This window comes from Meles meles, chromosome 3 (genome assembly GCF_922984935.1).
Source record: "Meles meles chromosome 3, mMelMel3.1 paternal haplotype, whole genome shotgun sequence".
Taxonomy (NCBI): Eukaryota; Metazoa; Chordata; class Mammalia; order Carnivora; family Mustelidae; genus Meles; species Meles meles.
This window is the reverse complement of record NC_060068.1, coordinates 106779120-106801697: the sequence shown is the minus strand read 5'-3', so window position 1 is coordinate 106801697 and position 22578 is coordinate 106779120. Positions and strand designations below refer to the sequence as shown.

General features: G+C 40.6%; 1 protein-coding gene across 1 annotated transcript in view; it reads left to right on the top strand.

The window, feature by feature from the left end:
- Positions 1–22578, top strand: part of CTNNA1 (catenin alpha 1) — a 190317-nt gene that overhangs the window by 144279 nt on the left and 23460 nt on the right. Inside the window, exon 10 of the mRNA XM_045998668.1 lies at positions 14205–14297. Within this exon, the coding sequence (XP_045854624.1) occupies positions 14205–14297 (93 nt within the window). The remainder of the gene's footprint in view (positions 1–14204; positions 14298–22578) is intronic.

The window sequence follows — 22578 nt, the reverse complement described above, 5'->3', positions numbered from 1 at the left end:
GGCCCACCAGGAGTTACCTCATTAGCATAAACTCTCAGGGCCAGTGTTGAATAACAAAGACATTCTTACTATTAACTGAACTTAATGGAAGTTTCCTTTCAGGAAACTGAGACAAAGACCGGACATTCTTTATTATACAACACCTTCCCATCTTGAAGGAATGTGGGATATCTTGTTTTCAGGTAGATGGCCATGCTGCCATAAAGCCACATAGAATAGAAGAGGTAAGACAAGGCTGGTGTTTGTTTTCTGTAGCTTTACTGCATCCTGTGTGGCCGTTTACCCGGTGACTTACCATTTTACTTACCTGGTTCTTGCATTGTTCTTCTTTTCCCTGGAGGTTCTCCCCTTTGGGAGCTAGGTTTTCTGTTCTTCAGGAATTGGGTCCATCTCTTCAGAGTGAGTGGGTTTTCTTTTCGTAGAAACAGATTCTCATTCTGGTATGTAAATCCCCCTTCTTTGTAACATCCATGCATTGTTATTTATATTTTCGTGGATTGCTTCTGTAGGGGGACTTTGCTCGGTTCTCAGGTTGTCAGGAAAGGGGAGCAGCAATCTCCTTTTCTGGAGCTGCCGCTCTTTTTTTCTCTCTTTTTTTGTTTTACTGCCCTGCACATGTAAATTGAGAGGAGCTGTCAGTGTAAACACAAACCCAATTTCAAAGATGTATGGGAAAAGAATGCACAGTATCTCATTAGCTTTTTATACTGATTACATGTTGAAATGTAATAACTTGGGATTAAAAACAGCAAATTAGGGGCATCTGGGTGGCTCAGTCAACTAAGTGTCTGCCTTTGGCTCAGATCGTGATCCCAGGATCCTGGGGTCAAGTCCCAATCAGGCTCCCTGCTCAGTCTTCATTCTCTCTTTCTCTCAAATAAATAAATAAAATATTTTTTAAAAAGAAAGAGGAGTGCCTGGGTGGCTCAGTGGGTTAAAGCCTCTGCCTTTGGCTCAGGTCATGGTCCCAGGGTCCTGGGATGGAGCCTCACATCAGGCTCTCTGCTCAGCAGGGAGCCTGCCTCCCCCTCTCTCTTCCTGCCTCTCTGCCTACTTGTGATCTCTATCTGACAAATAAATAAATAAAATCTTAGAGAGAGAGAAGGGAGGAAGGAAAGAAAACTTAGCAAATTACTTTTGCTAATTTCATTGTTTTTAGTGGCTACTCAAAAATTTTTAAATTCCAAGAACCTTATAGCTTGTCCTTAGAAATCATTCTCTTGATTGAACAATTCTTAGTATATAGTTGGCAGTTCAGCCTGTTTAGAATCCCCTTATTTTTATCTTGCTCTCTAAATTATTTGGATAGAACATGTCTACATTATTTCCTTATATCCTTTTCGGTAATTTCTGTGATCACCCTATTAATACTGGGATACCTATAGGAATCATAGTTTATATTCTTGTAAGCATCTGGGAGATTCTGTTAATGTGCTGTCTGATAATTCCCCCCCCCATTTTTCCCATGAATATTTGGATACTGCTGTATATCAGATATCCATTCTGTGGGCTTAGATGGACTCCTCTACTCCTCTCACATTTGATCCCTAAATTGGGTAGTCTGATTGTGGGTGTTAGAGGATGTGCTCTTCAGCACTGCAGTGAAGCCAGGCTTCTTCCCAGTACCATTTGGGGATGCTGTGAAATTGTTGTAGTAGGGATCCAGACCCAATGTAAAACTCTTATGAGTTAGAGTTTGTCCAGGGTTACTCTGTGGCAATAGTGCTCATTTGCTCATGCACTCATATCCCAATACTAGAGATACTACAGGAATTTCTGAAAGCATCCCTATGGAGAAGGTACCTGAGGAGGAAAAAAAAAGTGCCAGTTTAGGTAGGTGTGGCTTAGGGATACTACCATTTAAAAATGCAGCTTTTAAAAAAATTATAAAAGAAATATGAGTTCATTTTAGAGAATTTGGAAAATAAAAGCACAAAGAAAAAGGAGTAACATTTTGGAGTTGATTTATACTTAATTTATGTGTGGGTTGACTTTTTTAAAAAATATACAAAACGGATACACTGATTTATTTTTTGAGGTAAATGATACCGTAATTTGTTATGATGTAATGTGTTTTCCTCCTGCTTGTGATATCAGAGCCATTTTATTGTGTTATGAAGTAGTCATCTGTAGTATTTCTGTTGATTGCATACTGGTCCATTTATTTAACTAGTCCTCTACCACTGGGTATTAGGTTATTTAGATTGTTTTAGTCTTTCATTATGACATGTAATGTTTTGATAAATAGTCTTGTTTTTTGTTTTCCGTTTTTCTGGGTGGTTTTTATTCCACCCAGTTTTTTAAGCCAAAATTAATAGGATTCATCCTTAATTTTTCTTCTTCACCTCATGTTCCCTATTTAATCTACAAGTTCACATATCATTATCTTTCTTTATTCCACAGTCATTTCCCTAGTCCAAGCCATCCTGTCTCACTGGACTTCTGCCACTGCCTCCCTGCTGGTTTTTGTGCTTGCACTCTTGTCCCTCTCTAGTCTTTTTGTAGAGCAGTCAACATGACCCCTTTAAATCAGATCACATCATTTCTTTGCTTCAGGATCCATTCAACTGTGGCTTTCTAGGCACACTTGAGATAAAATCCTAAAACGTGCATTCTTCTTCTCCTGCTGCCTCTTTAAGATTTATTTATTTACAAAGAGAGAGCGTACGTGTGTGCACATGAGTGGGAGTTGGGGGGAAGGGACAGGGGCAGAGGGAGAGAAAGAATCTTACACAGGTTCCACGCTGAGTGTAGAGCCCGATGTGGGGCTCGATCTCTTGACTCTGAGACCATGACCTGAGTGGGATCCAAGAGTCAGGCACTTAAGCGACTCAGCCGCATTCTTAACTGTGGTCCATAAGGTACGCTGCCTGCCTTTCGATCTGTTTCCGGTTTTTCTCTTTCTCTTTTTGTGGTCTGTTGCCCCCTTCCTCCCCCTTTAAAAAAATCTTTTGCATGAACACCTGGGTAGTGTTACTGTACAGTAGCTGCTCCTTGGCGTTAGATGCACTCTGCTCACATGTGTTCACTAAACTGGGTATTAGAAAATACGCTCTTCAGCACTCTGGGTGCTGAAGAACCCAGTGAACCCAGACATGTCAGCACTCCCTTGGCCCTCTGCCTGGAATGTTCTGTCCACTTATCCTCTCACCCCGTAGGCTTTTGTTCACATATTTCCTCTGCATAGAGGCTCTCCTGGATCCCTCATCCCCTCCATTCCAACTTCCACCATTTTTTAAACCCAGTCGCCTATTTCATAGCCTCTGTAACATTTTCACTCTTTGAAATTATTAGGTCTGTTTCGTTTTCTTATTTCTCTGTTCCCCACCTCACACTCTAGTGGAATGTAAGTTTGTTGAGAACATGGGCCTAGAACAGTTCCTGAAACATAGTAGGTACTCAGTGACTACTACATAAATGAATGAATACTAGTTCTCAGGTAATAAACAGGAAAGTTACTGAGTTGCTCAACCTTTAGATCCCTAGACCACCGTCCCCCAGGATTCTCATTCCCTGGTCTCAGGACTGGACCTTGAGAAATTCAGAGCTGTAAATTATGACTGAACATCATGGATAGTGAGCCTGAGTATTTGTAATGTTTATACAAAAGAGCATCACAATGCATCATTCTTTATAATGTGTACATGAAGTGATGAATTGTAAGATTTGGGGGGATATGAAGATGAAGGGGAAAATTTGGAAACTTTTCAAAGATGAGGTGACTTGATTTGAGAAATATTTTTCTTTGTTAGCTAGAAAGCCACAGTTGAATGGGTCCTGAAGCATTTGAAAAACCTATAGCGGGAGGTGGGGGGGCTCCTAGGTGGCTCAGTTGGTTGGACATCTGTCTTCAGCTCAGGTCTTGATCCTGGGATCAAGCTCCACATTGGACTCCCTCTTCAGTGGGGAGTCTGCTTCTCCCTCTTGCACTGCCAGCTGCTCAACCTGCTTGTGTGGGCATGCGTGCTCTCTCTCTCTCTATCAAATAAATAAATAAAATCTCAAAAAACTGTTAAAAGAAACCCGAAGCAAATTTTCTATAGTTGAGGGAGAAAAAAAATTGTGATCGATTCTTATGACAGATACAGTGTTCTGATATGTCCCAGTCATTGTTCTAGGCATTAGGGAGGTAGTAATGAATGGAACAAAAATCCTCACCCCCATAAGAGTTATGTTCTACTAGAAAGCGAGAAAGACAATCAAAGTAATTTATATAGTCTGTTTATTTTGTATAATGTGATACAAATGACGCTGAGATGATATGTGAAAAAAGTTATCCATTTTATCAGCATTTTAAATGGAAGCTGAGCTAAAACTGTTTAAGTAGCATTTAAATACATGACCAAAATAAAATTGGAGCAGATGTGTTGGCACTTGCTAACTTGGTTTTTGGAAGTCTTATTTATTGCTTTAATAGAAACATTTTCTTTCCAGACCAAGTAAAATAGTATAAAAAGGTTATGCTTTAATTTGGGGTGTCATGTAAAGTTGCTTCAAATATATAAATAGTTTCTGAGTAGTATTAGGGATAACACACACTTAAAAATGGAAACCTTTTGTGGTGCCTTCTTTGGATATCACATTATGCAAATACAAGATTGATTTAAAGAATAGAAACCATATACTGGGTTTTTCCAGTCTCTCTGTGTGCACACAGTCAGTGTCCGGAAGGATGTTTAGGGCTGACTGCCAGTTGGATACTCACTCAGTTATACTCTGTTTTATTTGAAAAAGCAAATAATGGAGTGTTTGCTGTGAAGTTGTTCTTGACTTCTTTTCTCAGGTTTTGTCTAGGACCTCTGCCTATCTCCTATCACATTTGTCAGTGGAATCCATTACCACAAGGTATGGAAGTCCCTTTTTTTCTTTTTTTTTTTCTTTTTTTTTTTAAGATTTTATTTATTTATTTGACAGAGAGAGAGATCACAAGTAGGCAGAGAGGCAGGCAGAGAGAGAGGAGGAAGCAGGCTCCCCGCGGAGCAGAGAGCCGGATGCGGGGCTCGATCCCAGGAACCTGAGAGATCCCAGGAACCTGAGATCATGACCTGAGCCGAAGGCAGCGGCTTAATCCACTGAGCCACCCAGGCGCCCCGGAAGTCCCTTTTTTTATGCAAAAGGTGCATAGAGGTGTGTCCCCAAGGTCATTAAGTTAGGGACCAAGAGCTGAGGGCCATTACTGGTGAGCTGGGTGATGCTTCTTTTCACGATATTTTGCTCTACCCTGCTCTACCGCATAGCACTGAGGGCTTTTCTTTCATCTTGTTATGAGAGGGCAAGGCTTTGCTTCTGGGCGATGATAACACCTTTTATACTTGACTCTTTCTCCTATATCAGGTTAATGATTTCTTTATGTTTCTCTTCAGTTCAAAGTGCAAGGTAAAAAAAAATTTATTTTGTCAGAAATATTAACCTTTTTGTCAATAATGCAACACCCATGTGTCCTTCTTTAATTGCTTCATTCTTTGCCTAGCTCCTTCGGCTGTGAGCAGCCCAATAGCTAAGGAGCAATGTTTTCTCTTTTAATTTTGCTTTCTTCTGAGTTCTTTTTCAATTTCATAAATTGAAAGTGAAATAGGGAAAATGCCATTAATGAAATCTTACCTATAAAAACTATGTATCACTTATTATCCCTTTCCCCTCAACCTCAGACATTGCATTAAAATGGGTCTTTTAATATAATGAACTTGTTACAGTGAGATACATCTTGTTCATTGTTTTGTGTATTAACCAAAAAGTAGGGTCCCTGGGTGTCTCAGTCAGTTAAATGTCTCCCTTCCGCTCAGGTCATGATCCCAGGGTCCTGGAATCAGGTCCTGCATCGGATACCCTGCTCAGTAGGGAGCCTGATTCTCTCTCTGCGTCCTCTCTCTCTCTGTCTCTCTGTCTCTCAAAAATGGATGACTAAAATCTTAAACAAGCAAACAAACAAACAAACCAATAAGTAAATGTAATTGGTATGCTTTTGAGTTGGATTATCACTACTTGTTGCACTGCCCTGTGCACTACCCATACCCCAAAGTATTTCCCATTATCTTGGATTTTATTGGCCTGAAGTGTGTATTTTTACTGCAGATTGAATGGTCTGCATTATTACTTTTATTCTGTGGTTTAGCTGATAATGCGCAGTAAGGTAGCCTTGAAGAAGGCTCTGTGAGGAGTATTTGAATAGAATACTAACCTTATATGATCCACCTGTGACATCTTCAGCATTTTTCTCAGTGCTTCTATATAATACTGTAGACTGAAATTCTTGTAAATAGCAAATTAAGTGAAGCTTCAGTTTTCTAGGACTGTAGTAGATTTAAAGAAGTTGGTGTTCTTGGGGGGAATGCTGACCTTGGTTTCCAAAAGAATTTACTAAGCCTATTGAGCTTGGTCTTCCCACATTTTCAAAGGTCTGCAAGTTCATATGCATGAGTCTACAAAACAAAAGTGCCCTGTGTGTACTATTTTAAGACCTCATACCCCAAACTAGTGTTTTTGGCTGAACTTAACTTAGTCAGATTTTGGGATGGTCTAGAGAAGGCAGGACATGAACTTTGTTCTCAAGGAACGTCAGGATTCTTTTCTCGTGGAACATTGGGCATGCTTCCTTTGTCATTCCTATCTTCATCCTGCACTAGAAGAATATAGGACTTCTGTTTGCTCCTCAGTAGAGCTGATGAGCTAATGTTTAGGCAGACACCCTTTCTATCTGTACTGATAGATTATTCAGGCAGTTAGATAGAAATAGGGAACTTTAGTGGTCCATATGATAACCAAGTAAATGGAAATGATTACTGTATCATCTGGGTGGTGATTTACAATGAAAGCCTTCTTTTTTTTTTTTTTTTTTCTAAGATTTTATTTATTTATTTGAGAGAGAGAGATCACTAGTAGGCAGACAGGCAGAGAGAGGGGGGAAGCAGGCTCCCTGCTGAGCAGAGAGCTCTATTCAGGGCTCTATCCCAGGACCCTGAGATCAGGACCTGAGCTGAAGGCAGAGGCTTAACCCCCTGAGCCACCCAGGCGCCCCTACAATGAAAGCCTTTTTAAAAAATACCATATAGCCAAGCTTTTTAAAATAGTTCATGGTGTTTTATTTTTTTAATTTTTATTTTATTTTTTTTTTTAAGATTTTATTTATTTATTTGACAGAGAGAGATCACAAGTAGACAGAGAGGCAGGCAGAGAGAGAGGGAAGCAGGCTCCCTGCCAAGCAGAGAGCCCGATGCGGGACTCGATCCCAGGACCCTGAGATCATGACCTGAGCCGAAGGCAGCGGCTTAACCCACTGAGCCACCCAGGCGCCCCTAATTTTTATTTTAAAAAATATTTTATTTATTTATTTGACAGAGATCACAAGTAGGCAGAGAGGTAGGCAGAGGGGGAGGGGGAAGCACGCTCCCTGCTGAGCAGAGAGCCGGATGTGGGGCTCCATCCCAGGACCCTGAGACCATGACCTGAGCCAAAGGCAGAGGCTTAACCCACTGAGCCACTCAGATGCCCCTAAAATAGTTTATGGTGTTTTAATAAAGTCACAGTTTCTGATCCTGTTCCTAAAGATGTTTATATTTATATCCTCTCTCTCCCTAAATTAGATTTGATATGGCTTATTTCAAATAAAGACATACATGATAAAATAATAATAGAAAATTTTGAACTATACTTACCACAACTCCATGTGGATTTGGCATGGAACTCCTTGGTAGCAAGGGGGAAAGGACAAAACAATCAGTTATGTAGTTCTTGCCTTTAGAATGAAGGGAGGGTGCCCATTTTTTTCATGGGAAATAAGCCTATCCTAGAAATGTGAGAAGAATCCTTACATGGAGCTTCTTTTTATATATTTATATATGAAGATCATTTAGTGATTAAATAGATAGAAACCTCAATAGTTTAATACCTAATACAGTGACAGATTCCACATGATTTCCTTTTTTTTGGTATTCTGCTCATTTCTCTCTAAAAAGGCAAGGTCACAGCATTCAGTTGCCACAGAGTTGAGATGCAAACAGCTGTGATCTTGTGAGGGTCTAGCATGTAGCTTCAGCCTCCCAGGGACAATGGACAGAGGGCTATGAGTCAGGTCCTTCTGATCATCCCAGTGTAGCTTTCTCCTTTTTTTTTTTTTTTTTCCTTTTTTAAAAGATTTTTTTATTTATTAATTTGACAGAGACAGAGAGAGAGGGAGCACAAGCAGTGGGAGTGGGAGAGGGAGAAGCAGGCTTCCCACTGAGCAGGGAGCCCGATGTGGGACTCATCCCAGGACCCTGGGATCATGACCTGAGCCCAAGGCAGACATTTAATGACTGAGCCACCCAGGCACCCTCCTTTCTTTTTAAAAATATTGTACAATCTTTGTTTATGTTTTAAATGTATTTTATAAAGAGCATATGTTTACTTATTGTTACTCAGTTTAGCAGGGTTTTTTTTTTTCCAGTTAATTAGTTTTGTACATACACATTTCATTACCGTTATGACATGTGGATTCATTTTTAACATTGCATTTTGTTCTCTTCTTCTTTACCCTCTGTTTCCATCCCTCCTTCTCTGTTTCTGATTCTCTTTCCTCTTTTGAATTGATTGAGTCCTCTCACCTCCTATTTTTATCCGTTCTTCTTTGGAAGTGGTAAACTCTTTTATTAGTAGTAACTGTGGATATTAGAGCGTGCATGTTTAACTCAGAGGTTGAGGTTAATCAGTATCTCTGCCTCTGAAACAATGTCAGAATCTTAGAATGCTTTCACTTCCATCATTATCCAACTTAAATATTTATCACTGTTGTCCAATACTTTAAGTTTTAGCCCCATTAGTGTTGCTGTATTCATTTTTTTCAACTTTGCTTAAATTGACCTGATACGTAATTTCCATTGCGTCTCATTACTTTTTGCATGCTGTTAAACCCTCTGTCTGGAATTACTTCCCTTTTTCCTGAAGCATTTTTCTTATAAACTGCTTTAGTTAGGGTAGGGAAGTTCTGTCTGGAGTAAATGCTCTTAGGTTGTTTTTGGTTTCGTTTGTCTTAATGTCTTTATTGTGCGCCAAATCTAGGAAAAATAATTTCATTGAGCGTACAGTCCTAGGATGATCACTCCAAGTCCGCTTCCCAGCCAAGTGATTTGAAGATACTTCCCCATTTCTGGCTTCTAGTTGTTGCTCTTGAGAAGTCAGCCTTCAGTCTCACTAAGCTTACTTTGTGAATATTTTGTATTAACTTTGTGGCTGTTTTAAAAATCTTGTCTTTGTTGTTGTAAAGCTTCACTGTAATATGTCCAGGTATGGATTTCTTTTTATTCACCCTGCTTAAAATTTGTCTTCTCAAATGTGAAATTTATATTTCCTCCACTCTGAAAATTGTTTAACTGTAATCTCTTTTACTATTGCTCCTTTCCCATTCTCTGTGTTTCCTTCTGTATCCTTCATAGTTGAATAGTAGTCTCTTTCAGTCTAATTGCACATCTCTTGTTTTTGTGTATGGTTTCCATATCATGAAAATTTCTTGTTTTTTTCTGAATAATTTCTTCAGTTTAACTTTATAGGTTAGTAATTTTCTTTCCATCAGTATTTAGTCAGTATTACTCTAGATTTCTAGAAGGTGTAGAAGTTATTAATTTTCTCTTGAAGTTCTACTTCGATCCTTCTCCAGTATGCCTGGTCATTTTTTAGTGTATTTTTCCTTTGTATACTTTCTTTTATTTCTGTTAACATAAGAAACACTTTTTAATACTCCGGTTTTGGTCATTTGAGTATCTGCCATCATTATGGATCTGATTACACAATTGTTTTGCTTACTCCTGCCCAAGATAGCTTATCTCCTTGTATACTTCTGCGTTTTTATTGTAAATTCAGATTCCTGGCATTAGGCATATGAGAATTCTTTGAAGCCTGGGTTTAGATTATCTTCCATCTAGATGGAAATATAAATGGAAAATTTCCATTTATATTTGCTTCTCCTAGTTGCTTAGGGATACCGCTAATATGACTAGATCAGAGGCATTTACCTTGTGAGGGCAGTGGTATTGTATTGTTGGTCCACTAAAAACCCAATTTCTGATCACACAGTGGCGCATACTCCATTTCTCTATTCCCCAGCCTTGTATAAACACTGTTTTCAGTGCTTGCGTTTTCCTCTTTGAATTTCTGCTTTCTCATATCTAGCCTCTGGTAATTTTCCTTAATTAATTACCTGGTTGGCTCTGCCTTAACAAGATTTTTGAGGTATAAATTACAGACTATAAAATTCACCCTCACCCCTTTTAACTATATGATTCAGTAATTTTTTTTTTTTACTAAATTTACGGAAGTATGCAGCCATTACCACAGTCCAATTTGGAATTTTTCTATCATCCATACATGCTTCATTTTTTGGTAGCCTATCCTCTGTTCATCATCATTTCCCTTGTAGATTTGGGAGTAACTGGTAGAAATTTGAGTGGTTCTGAAATTTATATGATGTGCAGTTGGGACTTCTTAATGCATGACAGACTTGGAAGGTTGAGTTATTGTTATCTTTTCCCCTTTTTTGAGAGTTCAGACTCAGCCATTTTAAAGAGGAAAATTCAGGTGGTTGCTTGATGAAAAGCCTCAACGGCAAGTAGTACAGGTTTTGAACTTCCTCCCCTTCAGCATTATGATTGTGGTATCACTCTGTAGACTTAAAAACTGCCTTTTCCAAAGTTCTTCTCACTTGTTTTACTCCGACAAAGTGGGCGTAGGCTGTTGGGTCATTAATAAATGATTAATTTATTACCAAGAACAAAAAGAAATCTTAACTTCTTCACACGGTCTAGAGTAAGGGGCAGTAGAGCAACTTAGCCTAGTATCAGTGAGAAGCAGTTGCTCATAACAGTGGGAACAACTTGTGCTTGAGTTTAAACAAATTTCAACTTCATTTAAAGTCATCAACACATGTTATAATAGAGAAAATACTGTCTAAATGGGGTATTTTTCCACTAGGGAACTTCATAAATTTTACTTCAGAAAAGAAAATCTAGTATAAAGGTAGGGTTTTCCTAAATGTTTGAAAAGTCTTTTCTGCAATGTGCAAATGTCATATTTGTTGACTGATACGGCCTGGCTTTGAGATTTTTTCTTTCTCCACAGCACAGATTGTTACTACACTACTCCTGAAACTAGCAAAAATCTAGTTTTGTTTTTTTTTTTTTTTTTAAGATTTATTTATTTATTTATTTGACAGAGAGATCACAAGTAGGCATAGAGGCAGGCAGACAGAGAGGGGGAAGCAGGCTTCCCGCTGAGCAGTGAGCCCGATGCGGGACTCGATCCCAGGACCCTGAGATCATGACCTGAGCCGAAGGCAGCGGCTTAACCCACGAGCCACCCAGGCGCCCCTGTTTTGTTTTGTTTTTAATTTAAAATCAGGGAGTTGCTGGTTTTCTGAAATGTTCTGCTCTTCTGTGTGGTCCAGATTTACACAGTGTAGGCATCAACCTTGCAATAGGCCTTCATGATTTCAAAGCTAGTGGTCATAGTGTCAGTCTTAGCCCACTTCTTGGATTAGCAGGAATGAAAGACGAAGTTGTTAATACACAAGTTACCATGATGGCAGAGATGCAGTCATCTCTCAGCACAAATTCTAGATTCTCAGCACAAATCTAGAGGTACTGTGCAGCACTCTGCCAGGTTCTCTACAAGCGAGCTGCTCTGAGTATTTTTAATTCAAACTTCAAATCTTCTTCAGTCTCAGAATCAGTTGTTCTCCCAAATTTTTAGAGCCCCAGGAGACATTTAGAAAACCCGTCCTCTCACTATCAGCTTTCACTGTCTTCAAGCCTGGCATGAGTATATGAGGTTAGCCTCTCAGCTTCTCAGAGAGCTATGGTTGAGATGTTGCATTTGCACATTTGTCATTGTTAGAAGTGAGTAGCCCTGTCCCTGGAGGATGAATAGAAGCTCATTCATCTGGAGAAGACTGTCAGTGACAGGCTCCCGCTTCTTCCTCCTCAGCCAGGCAGGGTGGCCTCCTGAAACAGGCAGTGTACTCATGTAGAACATAACTGCTTCAGCAGTACATCAGAAAGCATCTCAAGTAATGTTTTAAAAGAAAGAACAAGTCTTCCATAACCTTTATTTTGTTTGGTGTTGTATCAGGAAACAGGAAAGATGATATACAGAAGTTACCCATTTCCGCCTCAGCCACACACCATCCTCAGATGTCTGATCTGCAGTAGTTTACATAATCTTTGCTTCGTAATTTAAGTGTTTTTCTAGTTTTTACAGATTCATAAAATTGGAGAGTACAAATTGAAATAAAATTGTGGTAGTTGTGACTAGACAGTAGAAGATAGAAACACAGTGACAGACCTTCCTGAATTTAACACGTGGCTGGCCTCCCAAATGGCAGGAGTGGGGCAGGGGTGCTAGGTCTTAGTATGCTCACCTCACGAGGAGTCTTTGTTAGTCCCACACTAGTAATTCAGTGATGAACCTCAAATTTTATATTTGTTTTTCAAAATGCCTTCTTAAAGAATTGAAGCAATGGGAGTTACAGATTCATGAACACATCTCATTTAAGCTTTTTCCTTCACTGTAGCATCATAAATTCTACATTTGAGGGATTGTGTTTTTTAGGAGTTTTGTATTCTATAAAATATAGTTTTGGTCATATTTTGTAATAATTTTTTAAGAGAGGGAGAGAATGGGGGAGGGGCAAAGGGAGAGAGAATCTTAAGCAGACTCTGTGCCGAGCACTTAGCCCGACTAGGGCTCCATCTCACAACCCTGAGATCATGATCTAAGCCAAAATCAAGTGTCAGATGCTTAACTGGCTGAGTCACCTGGGTGGCCCTGCAGTAACTTGAAACAAACTAATAGAAGTCTACAATCAACTCTAGCTATATATTATGATCATGAAGACCAGTGTCTCTTTGCCCAGATCCAGGTCATACTAGAAAGTGGAATTGTAATCTTTAGGGGGAGTATAAATGGGATTTCTTTATGGGATTTTGAAGTCCCCGAACATTAAGGATCGGACTTAATTTTTTACTTCCTTACATGTTATGTTTTAAATTGCATGTTAGTTCTTTTGTTTCTTATGGTTAGGATTCTAATAGCAGTCTTACAGAAAGCTGATAATCCCTAACCATACTACTGCAAACAATTGCCGTAATAATACGTAATTTTTCTTATGCCTTTATGTGCTTATGTTGGGTGGAGGAGTGAAAAATCAAAGGTTATTGCCCTTGCCCTTGTTTACTCTGGCATTTAAGCTCCCAGAAAGTGCCTCTGATATTCAGCTGCCTACGCCTTTGTCATTCATAACTCTATTTGCAACTGGGGGAAAGATGTGTCTTAGCACTGTGTATTCATTTGGTCCTTGGCATTGCTAATGGTATTGGCAAGCCTGTTCATTTAGAAACAGGGGTAAGTGATCACGGCCCTCACAGTTGCTCCAGAGCAGCCTTCTCAGCCCCAGCGGGCCTCAGCAGAGCAAGTATGACACAACCTGGAAAGATTGTTTCTGGATACCTGAGCAGTGTCACAGAGATACTCAGATAGGAAGGATAGGATTTTATTTCAAATGAAGTGGTACCATTCAGGAAAGAGGCCAGCTGTCAGTGCTTTTGAGAACCCACTCGAAGGATAGTTCTGCTCTTAACCGTGGAACATCAGCCCTGTTACTTCGTAGGCTTCTGAGGAAGATGGCCTTGGGCACATCTTGATGTCGTTTTAATACTGTTTTCTTACGTGAAAAATAGCTTTATGTTCAAGTAAATCTCCTCTTGGCTTAGTAAGCATCCATTCACCCGTCACATGAGAATAGCAACTCAGAATCTCTATTTCTTTTCTTCAAGAACAGCTGCATAGTATATTTTTATTTGAGGATACCAACTATTCTTTCCCGATGCCCTTGGTTCCTTAGCTTTTCTCATGTTGTCCGCACCACGAGAACCTCTTTCTGAAGCTGCTGTTCAGGCAGATTCGAACACATGTAAAACCTTGAGTTACACGCCTTGAAATCTCTAAGCTTCTGCCACCAGCTTAAAGTGTGGCCTTTGTTACAGGTATGTACAATGGCGCAGAGATATTAAAAAAAATCTGTCCTCTGAAGTACGTAATCATTCTGTGAGAAATAAAACACCATTGGTGCTCTTGGCATGTGTTCTGTAGAAGATCAGGGGTGGGGGTAGGTATACATGTGTTTTCTTCAGCCATCAAAAGAAAAATCTTCAAAGATCTTTTTATGGTGTTCCTTCTTCTAGGTTGCCAACTTAGCCTGTTCCATCTCAAACAATGAAGAAGGTGTAAAACTTGTTCGAATGTCAGCAAGCCAGCTGGAAGCCCTCTGTCCTCAGGTAAGGTATGACCAGGAATGTTTATGGTACCACCCAACTGGATTTCAGTTAGGGTGAAAATGAGGTTTATTTTTTTTTTTTAGTTTTGTTTTTAGGAATTTACATTGAAGTCTTGGGGTATAAAACACTGATCCAGAATTCATGTAGCTTGGAGAAATTTGTGTTTAACTTCAAGTGACATTTCCCTGGAGCATCACATGTTACTATCCTCTTGCCCTTCATTAAAAATGCATAGTATCTTTTAACCGCTGGCAAATGGAGGGGGTAGTGACCACACTATTTGATCTGCACATTCCTTGAGAGAGGGCCATTTGTAACATCTGGCAGTCCCGCAGTTAGGGTTGGTACCTCGTGAGCCTGACTGTAGGAACAGCCACCTGCCTATGCTCCTCCTTAATGCCTGGGGTTTGGATCTCTGTGTTGGAGGGAACGAGATTTAAGAGCTAGAATCATTACTCTGTAATGTCCTAAAGTACATCCCGATACAGATAGTAATAATGTAATTCAACCAGCTACTGAATTAAAAGCTTGAGAACTTTTCTCCATTTATAATGGCATATTGGAAGACTGGCGATTAGGCTAGGTTAAGCATCTGGAAAAAGACTTTGAAGCACATAGAAGAATAGTAACTTTGTTAAATGCCCAGTGTGTTGCCTGCCTCCTGTGAGGGGAACGGACTGTGTCTGTGCCTGAAGCTCTTTGACAGTCACAGGTGTTCTTAAGCAGTACAAGTGCTGTTTCCCATGGAAGACGCTGCCTCTGATTTCCCACGTAGAGACTGCCTTATTGGCATACTCTGAGAATTTACATTCACTCTTGAGATGTCCTGCCAGATGGCAGTGGCCACAGATAGAAGGAAACAAAGCAGAGGAACTGGAGTAACAGAAGACAGGTCCCAGGAATGGAGTTTCTGTGTTATGCCTGCAGCCACCATTAAAAATATGTTGAAGTCTTATTTATGTAAACAATTCCTGATACTCAGGCTAGGCCACCATGGTAAGTAATACCTGTTGTTTATCTGGGATCCTGATTGGGGCACAGGTTAGTTAAGGAATTTGTTCATTGTTCTCTTATCCATGTGGGTGTAATGTGCCAATGAGAGTTGCTTTGTCTAAACAGTAGTGCGATGGGCCATGGAGTAAATTTATATTACGTGATGGACATCTCCACAGTTTTAATCCCGTTGTGAAATCTGGTGGGAATCTGGTAATTATAAAGATAGAAGCACAGTGGATTCAGTCACATGTGGAAAGTTCATGATGACCATATTATATGAAGTAAAATTAAAGTAGATATCTAAGATTTGGCCTCTTTTCCTCAAGTTTGCCATTTTACCCTATCAGCACTTTAATGTCTTTAGTTCTCCATTTGGTTTTGAAATGCTTGAAAAGTGACAATGCTTTCACATATCAGCTGAAACAGATGGTAACATACGCTGATCACACCTACCAAGATTATTTATATAAATGATCTTAACGCCTAGGAGAAAAATCACATGGAGAGTCTAGTAGATCTAATGAAACGATGGTGGGCATAAATCATGTGTGACTAGGCTATGGTGTGCTGGTTTGCGTTTGCTATCGAGATCATTGCTTCTCTCTCGGGTAGTTTCCTTTCTTCTTCTAGGACACACCCTCAAGGGAAGTAGGCCTAGACAGTGCCCAGACCACACTTGGTATTGGGTGTATGTTCTGAATAAAAGCATTTCTCTAGGTGCGTTTCTTCTCTCCCAGACCCTGGCCTAGGCTCATTTCTACTCATGCTCAGAAGCCAGGCTGAGCAGGCTCCTTGAGGCAAATGGAGCTGACGTTTGCAGGCATGGCAGTGACAGGCTGAGTACTATGTGGTGTTTCTACACGAGGCAGGGCAGTTCCACTCCAGACTGTTGTTGCCAGGTCCTTTCTTTCTTTCCTTTTTTTTTTTTTAATTTAAATTTAAATTTTTAATTTTTTTTAAAGATTTTATTTATTTGACAGAGATCGCAAGTAGACAGGCAGGCAGGGAAGGCAGGGAGGGGAAGCAGGCTTCTTGCTGAGCAGAGAGCCCAATGCGGGGCTCGATCCCAGAACCCTGGGATCATGACCTGAGCCGAAGGCAGAGGCTTTAACCCACTGAGCCACCCAGGCGCCCTTTATTTTTTAATTTTTAAGAAGATTTTATTGATGTGTTCGTCAGAGAGAGAGAGCACAAGCAGGGGGAGTGGCAGGTGGAGGGAGAGGGAGAAGTAGGCTTCCTGTTGAGCAGGGAGCCCCATGCGGGACTTGATTCCAGGACCCTGCGATCATAACCCAAGCTGAAGGCAGATGCCCAACTGACTGAGCCACCCAGGCGCCCCTCCTTTTGTTATTTTTATTTATTATTTCTAAAAGTGATTTTGTGTATTTGAGAGAGAGAGAAAGCATGAGTAGGGCAGAGAGAGTGAGAAGCAGACTCCCCGCCAAGCGGTGAGTCCGAAGCGGGGCTTGCATCAAGATCATGACCTGAGCTGAAGGCAGACGCTTAACTGACTGAGTCACCCAGGCATCCCTCCTTTCATTATTATTATTTTTTTAAGATTTTATCTATTTATATGACACAGAGAGACACAGCAAGAGAGGGAACCACAAGCAGGGGGAGTGGGAGAGGGAGAAGCAGGCTCACCATTGAGCAGGGAGCCTGATGTGATATGGGGCTTGACCCCGGGACCGTGGGATCATGACCTGAGCCACCCAGGCGCCCCCTCCTTTCCTTATTTTTTTTTTTTTTAATTTATTTATTTGACAGAGAGATCACAAGTAGGCAGAGAGGCAGGCAGAGAGAGAGGAGGAAGCAGGCTCCCCGCGGAGCAGAGAGCCCGATGCGGGGCCTGATCCTAGGACCCCGAGATCATGACCCGAGCCGAAGGCAGTGGCCCAATCCACTGAGCCACCCAGGCGCCCCCCTTTCCTTATTTTTAAAGAGAAGTCAGCAATTCAGATTTATTTCTCAGTCTTCTTTTTAAATGATAGGTAACTAATGAAAAAGTTTCAAAAATCTTGGAGTATTTTCAACTCTTCTGGGACTGCATCTGGCTTACTCTGGCCATGTGTTGCATGCCCAAAGGGCCTCTTCAAAGATGCAGGTGGCCATCCCTCTGGGTAGGAGGGCCTTCACTGGAGCCTTTTCTTTACTCTTCATCCTTATTTGGGCAGTGACCTCTAGCATGAGGGCCCTAGCACTGAGGTGTTCCTTTCCATAGTCACTGGTTTGTGGATAAACAGTCTAGGCAAGTTAATCAACTAAGCGAGGTAGTTCACCAGGAGTTTAAGATGGGGTTTTTATTAGAATGTATCTTTCTTTGTGGTGAGGCTGCTGTCAGTATCTGGCCCCAGGATGGAGTACCTGTGAGGCTCTAGCATTTAGGAATCAGGTCTCTGTGCTGGGGGTGACCTCCTTGTGTAACTTCCCCTGGGGGCTGCTTTTCTCTGGCCCCCACGTACAGTTTAGAGTTGGTTCCTAGACCTTATTTTTCTTAAGGGGAGAGATGGAGCCTCTAGAGGAGCTTTCCCCCCACTTTTCAGTCCACCCAAGGGCAAATTCACTTTTGGAAAGGGGAGCTAATCTGAAGTACTCACTTTTTAGCATCTAAATAACATTAAGTTCAAATATTTGAGATTAATTAAAGTTGAGGAGGAAGTAACCTGAAAGTGGCTTTTTTTCGTTGCTTGGGGGATTAAAAAAAAATGCACCTGCATTTTTTGGTGATTTGCTATTGTAAGAAAGGAAGTAGGTCATCTGTCTCTGCCTGCACTGCCTTCTACTTGTGGCTGCACTCTCTCTTCATCAGGAGCAAGACCTGCTTCCATCTGAACACAGAGCCCTAATCTCACATGCTTTTATAAGGAAAAAACTCAGCTGTTTTGAGGAAAGGTCTCAGTCTGTACCCTACATATCTTTGACATGTCTTGTTTGTGAAGGCTCCCAAGTCTTAGTCCATGGTAGCTGCTTAAGATATTTCACTTGTTAGTTCGAATGTTGCTGGCTAGGGGGAACAAAAGGAAAAAGCAAAAGAAGAATGTTTCTGACAATTGGGTCTTTAAAATTGTAGGAAGGCATTTTGGAGATGATCTCACTTAATATTTTATTTTTCTTACTTCATTTGCGAGAATGAGCATTGTACATATAGGTTAATACAGATCTGGCCCTTTAATAATTCATAGAGCCTGGTTTACTGTGTGGCCTTTCATGGAAATCTACACAAGGTTGAATTAAGTATTTAAAGCCACTGTTTATCTGCATTTCTTTCTTTTTTCTTTTTTGTACTTCTCACTAACTAGAGAAATAACTTCTAAAATTGCCTATTCTTTCTTGTGCCTCCTTAGATCTATCTTCCATATTGCCGCTTTTCCCTTTGTGCTTCTGGGAACGCTGATCATTTTTGTGGCTGACAGGCTTAACAAGCATCAAATAAGCACAAACCCACACAGGCCTGGCCTATCGTGGTGAGAAAATATATAGCTCTTAAAGGAGCATCCAGGGCATATAGGCCATGGTACCGTGACCTCAGCTCTCACTCATCTATTATTTCACAATGATAGGACCATCTGTCTTTGAACCAGCTCATTCTCCCACTTTTGATATTCTTATCTTTTCTTTCAAAGCATTTTCACAGAGGACCTTGAAGGACATGCTACTGACTAAGTTTCTGTCCCTTGCCCGCCCCCACCCCACTTCCACTCAAACGGGGCTGTGCGGTAACGGGCCGCCAGAGGGGCTGCACTCTCCTTGTAGGGCTTGTGTTTGGATACTGGTCTCTTCTCTTTTCTCATAGAATCTGATTTCCATATCCTAACATTTGGAGAGTGTTTCCTTCTCTTCTGTTTTCTCGAAGTCTGTGTAAAGGTATTAGTCCTTTAAATGTTGGGGATCATTTACCAATGAAGTCTTTTGGCCTGTAGTTTTCTGTGTGGGAAGGTTTTTAACAATTCAGTTTCTGTTACAGATTCAAAGTCATGGCTGTTTCTTCTTGAGTGAGATTTGGTAATTTATGTTGCATCAATTACTACTCTGTTTTTCCTTCCACTTGCTTTGTGTTTAATTTGCCCTTCTTTCTCTAGTTTCTAAAGTTCAAAACGTTGAGATCATTGATTTGATAGGTTCTTTTCTAATGTCACACTTAAACATTTAATGCTATAAATTTGTCTTAAAGCACTGCTTTAGCTACATCCCACAAATTCTAATGTGTGTGTTAGATAGTACGGGAAGGTCAGGAAAGATGTCCCTGAGAATGTGATTTAGAAGCATAGACCTGGAGGAGATGACCCAGCAAGCTGTGGAGAGTACCTGAGGGGGGAGAGCACTGCAGGTAGAGTGAATAGCAAATGCAGAGGCTTTGAGGAAGGGGGTAAAATGAGTTCATGTGGTTTGGAACCTTTTAGGGCCATGGTAAGGCCTTTGGCTCTTTACTCTGAGTGACATGGGAAGCCATTGAAGGATTTTGAATAGAGGATTGACATGATTTAACTTAGGTTTAAACACAGTTTCCATGACTTTTGTCAGGAGGGATAAAAGCAGGAATACTCCTCAGGAGACTGTGTTAAGTAGAATAATCTCTTCTCCCCCTCTACCGAAAATGTTCATTTCCTAATTCCTAAAACCTATGAATGTGTTACCTTTTATGGCAGAGGGACTTTTTAAAGGTTTAAAAAAAAAAAAAACACACACACACAAGAATCTTTATCTAGTTAGATTACCCAGGTGGCTCCCCAGTATAATCACAGGGGTCCTAATACACAGGAGGCAAAGGTTTCAGCGTCTGAGAAGATACTGTGAGTGTGGAAGAAGGAGTTGGAGTGATGTGACCACAAGCAGAGGAATGTGGGCATCCTCCATGAGTAGGACTGGGTTCCCCCCCAAGAGCCTCTAAAATGAATAGGTCTGCTGAACTTTGATTTTAGCTGTCCAAGTTATATCCAAGTTAGACTTCTGACATCCAGAACTTTAAGATAATACATTTTTGTGTTGTTTTAAGCTAAACTACTTTGATAACAATATATTATAGCAGCAATAGGAAAGCGAAACAGAAGCTGCAGTACTAATCCACGAAAGAGGACAGTGGACATGGTGAGCTCTGGTCAGAGTCTGTGTATATTTTGATAGAATTTACTGAATGATTAGAAGTGAAGTGAAAGGAAAGGAGAAGAGCCAGGGAGAAATCGGGATTTTCAGTCTCAGTAGCTGGAAGGATGGAACTGTCATTTATTTTAATAGGGAAAGTGGTTTGAGGGAAGAACTGAGGAGCTCAGTTTTGGACATGGTAATTAGATATGCAAGATGCTAAGTGCAATTCAGGGAACCGTTCTGGACAGGATGTATAAATTGAGACTAATCAGTACTTACATGATGCTTAAAGCCATGAGCCTGAATGTACTCATTAATGGAATGCACATATGTAAAGTAAAAAGGTCTAGGAACTAAAACGGGGTTCTCTAGCATTTAGAGTTTTGGGAGGTGAGCAGTATCCAGCAGTGGAGATTGAAGGGTTAGTAAGACCAGAAGAGCACCAGAAGCTGGTTTTACCTTGGAAGCCAAGTGAAAAACAGTGTGTCTAGGAACGGTGTTCATTCATGTCAAATGGTTGTAGAAAGTGAACTAGGAATTTATCCTTGAGCAACATGTAGATGTCATAAGTTACTCTGGACAAAAGAAGTCTAGGTAGAGTTGAGGAAACACAAGCTTGACTGGAGTGGGTTCAGGAGAGAAGAGAGGGATTGAGTTTAGTATGTTGGCAGCTCTTTCAGGTTATTAGGTAATGTTTATAGAGACGTGGGGTGGTAGCAAGGGGTGGATATGGGATTGAAAGAGTTCCTTATTTTTTATTTTTAGTTGGAAGCTATAATAGCATGGTTTTCTTTTTTTTTCTTTTTTCAGATTTATTTTAGAGAGAGTGTGTGTGTTGGGTGTGTGTGCAAGGGGCAGAGGGAGAGGATATCAAGCAGACTCCCCACTAAGTGAGGAGCCTGATGGAGGCCGTGATCTCAGAACCCTGAGATCATGACTTGAGCCAAAACCAAGAGTCAAAGACACTCAACCGACTGAGCCACCCAGAAGCCCCTGTAATAGCATGTTTTTATGTCTACTTGATGAAAAATAGTCAGTAGAGAAGTAGTGACAGTATAGAATAGAGGGAAATACTCATAATACAGAATTAGGAAATAGTCTAGTAAAGGGGAAATACTGATACTACAGAATAGTATTACCAGTATCAAATATTGATAATATAGAAAGGAATATAGATAATCTACATGATCAGTAGAATTCATAAGAAAATCCCAGTATAGATACTGATACCTATATTGATAATACAGAATGGAGGGAGAATTACTAGAGAAATGTTCTGGAGTAGGGAAGACCAAATGAAATCTAGGGGACTGGTGGAAAGAAAGGTTGATTTGACATGCAAGCATAGAGTGCACATTGCTTTTTAAAAAAATGTTAAGACAGTATGTGGCACAGGTGCAGGTAGGTGGGTAGGTGCAGTGGTAGGAACCTATAGACATTGTCTTCTGATTGCATTCACCTTTCCACTTAAATAGGAAGCAGCAGAGTTACAAGCTGAGAGTGAGGATACTCTCAGGTGTGTTATGGGTTTGAGAAGAAAGTGTGAAACAAATACTAATTTAGTGCCCAGACCTGAAAGGAGGAGACTGACTGGACTAAAGAAATGTCCCCAACATTATGCATCTTGAGTGATCAAGAATTTTATTTTATTTTATTTTTTTAAAGATTTTATTTATTTACTTGACAGAAAGAGATCACAAGTAGGCAGAGAGGCAGGCAGAGAGAGAGGAAGGGAAGCAGGCTCCCTGCCAAGCAGAGAGCCTGATGTGGGGCTCGATCCCAGGACCCTGGGATCATGACCTGAGCTGAAGGCAGAGGCTTTAACCCACTGAGCCACCCAGGTGCCCCGTGATCAAGAATTTTAAAGAAAGACCGCTCAGCATGATTGGGAGCAGGAAATTGTGAGACATCTGAGTGGAGCTGTTCAGTCTGCAGCACAGATATGAGTGGCGAGTTAGAATGACTGGTCTAGGTAGGCGATGTGGGAGTACTTGACATCTAAGTGGTATGCAATAATGAAACTAGATGAAATTACTCACTATGAAGGGAGGAGTGCAGAAAAAGGAGAGAAGGTCGTGTCAAGATAGAACATTGAGGAACTTTACCATTAGTGGAGAAAGACAAGGTAGCAGAGGACATAGGAAAAAATAGCCATAACAGTGGAAATAAAACAGAAGACGTATTTGACAAAATCTTAACATCA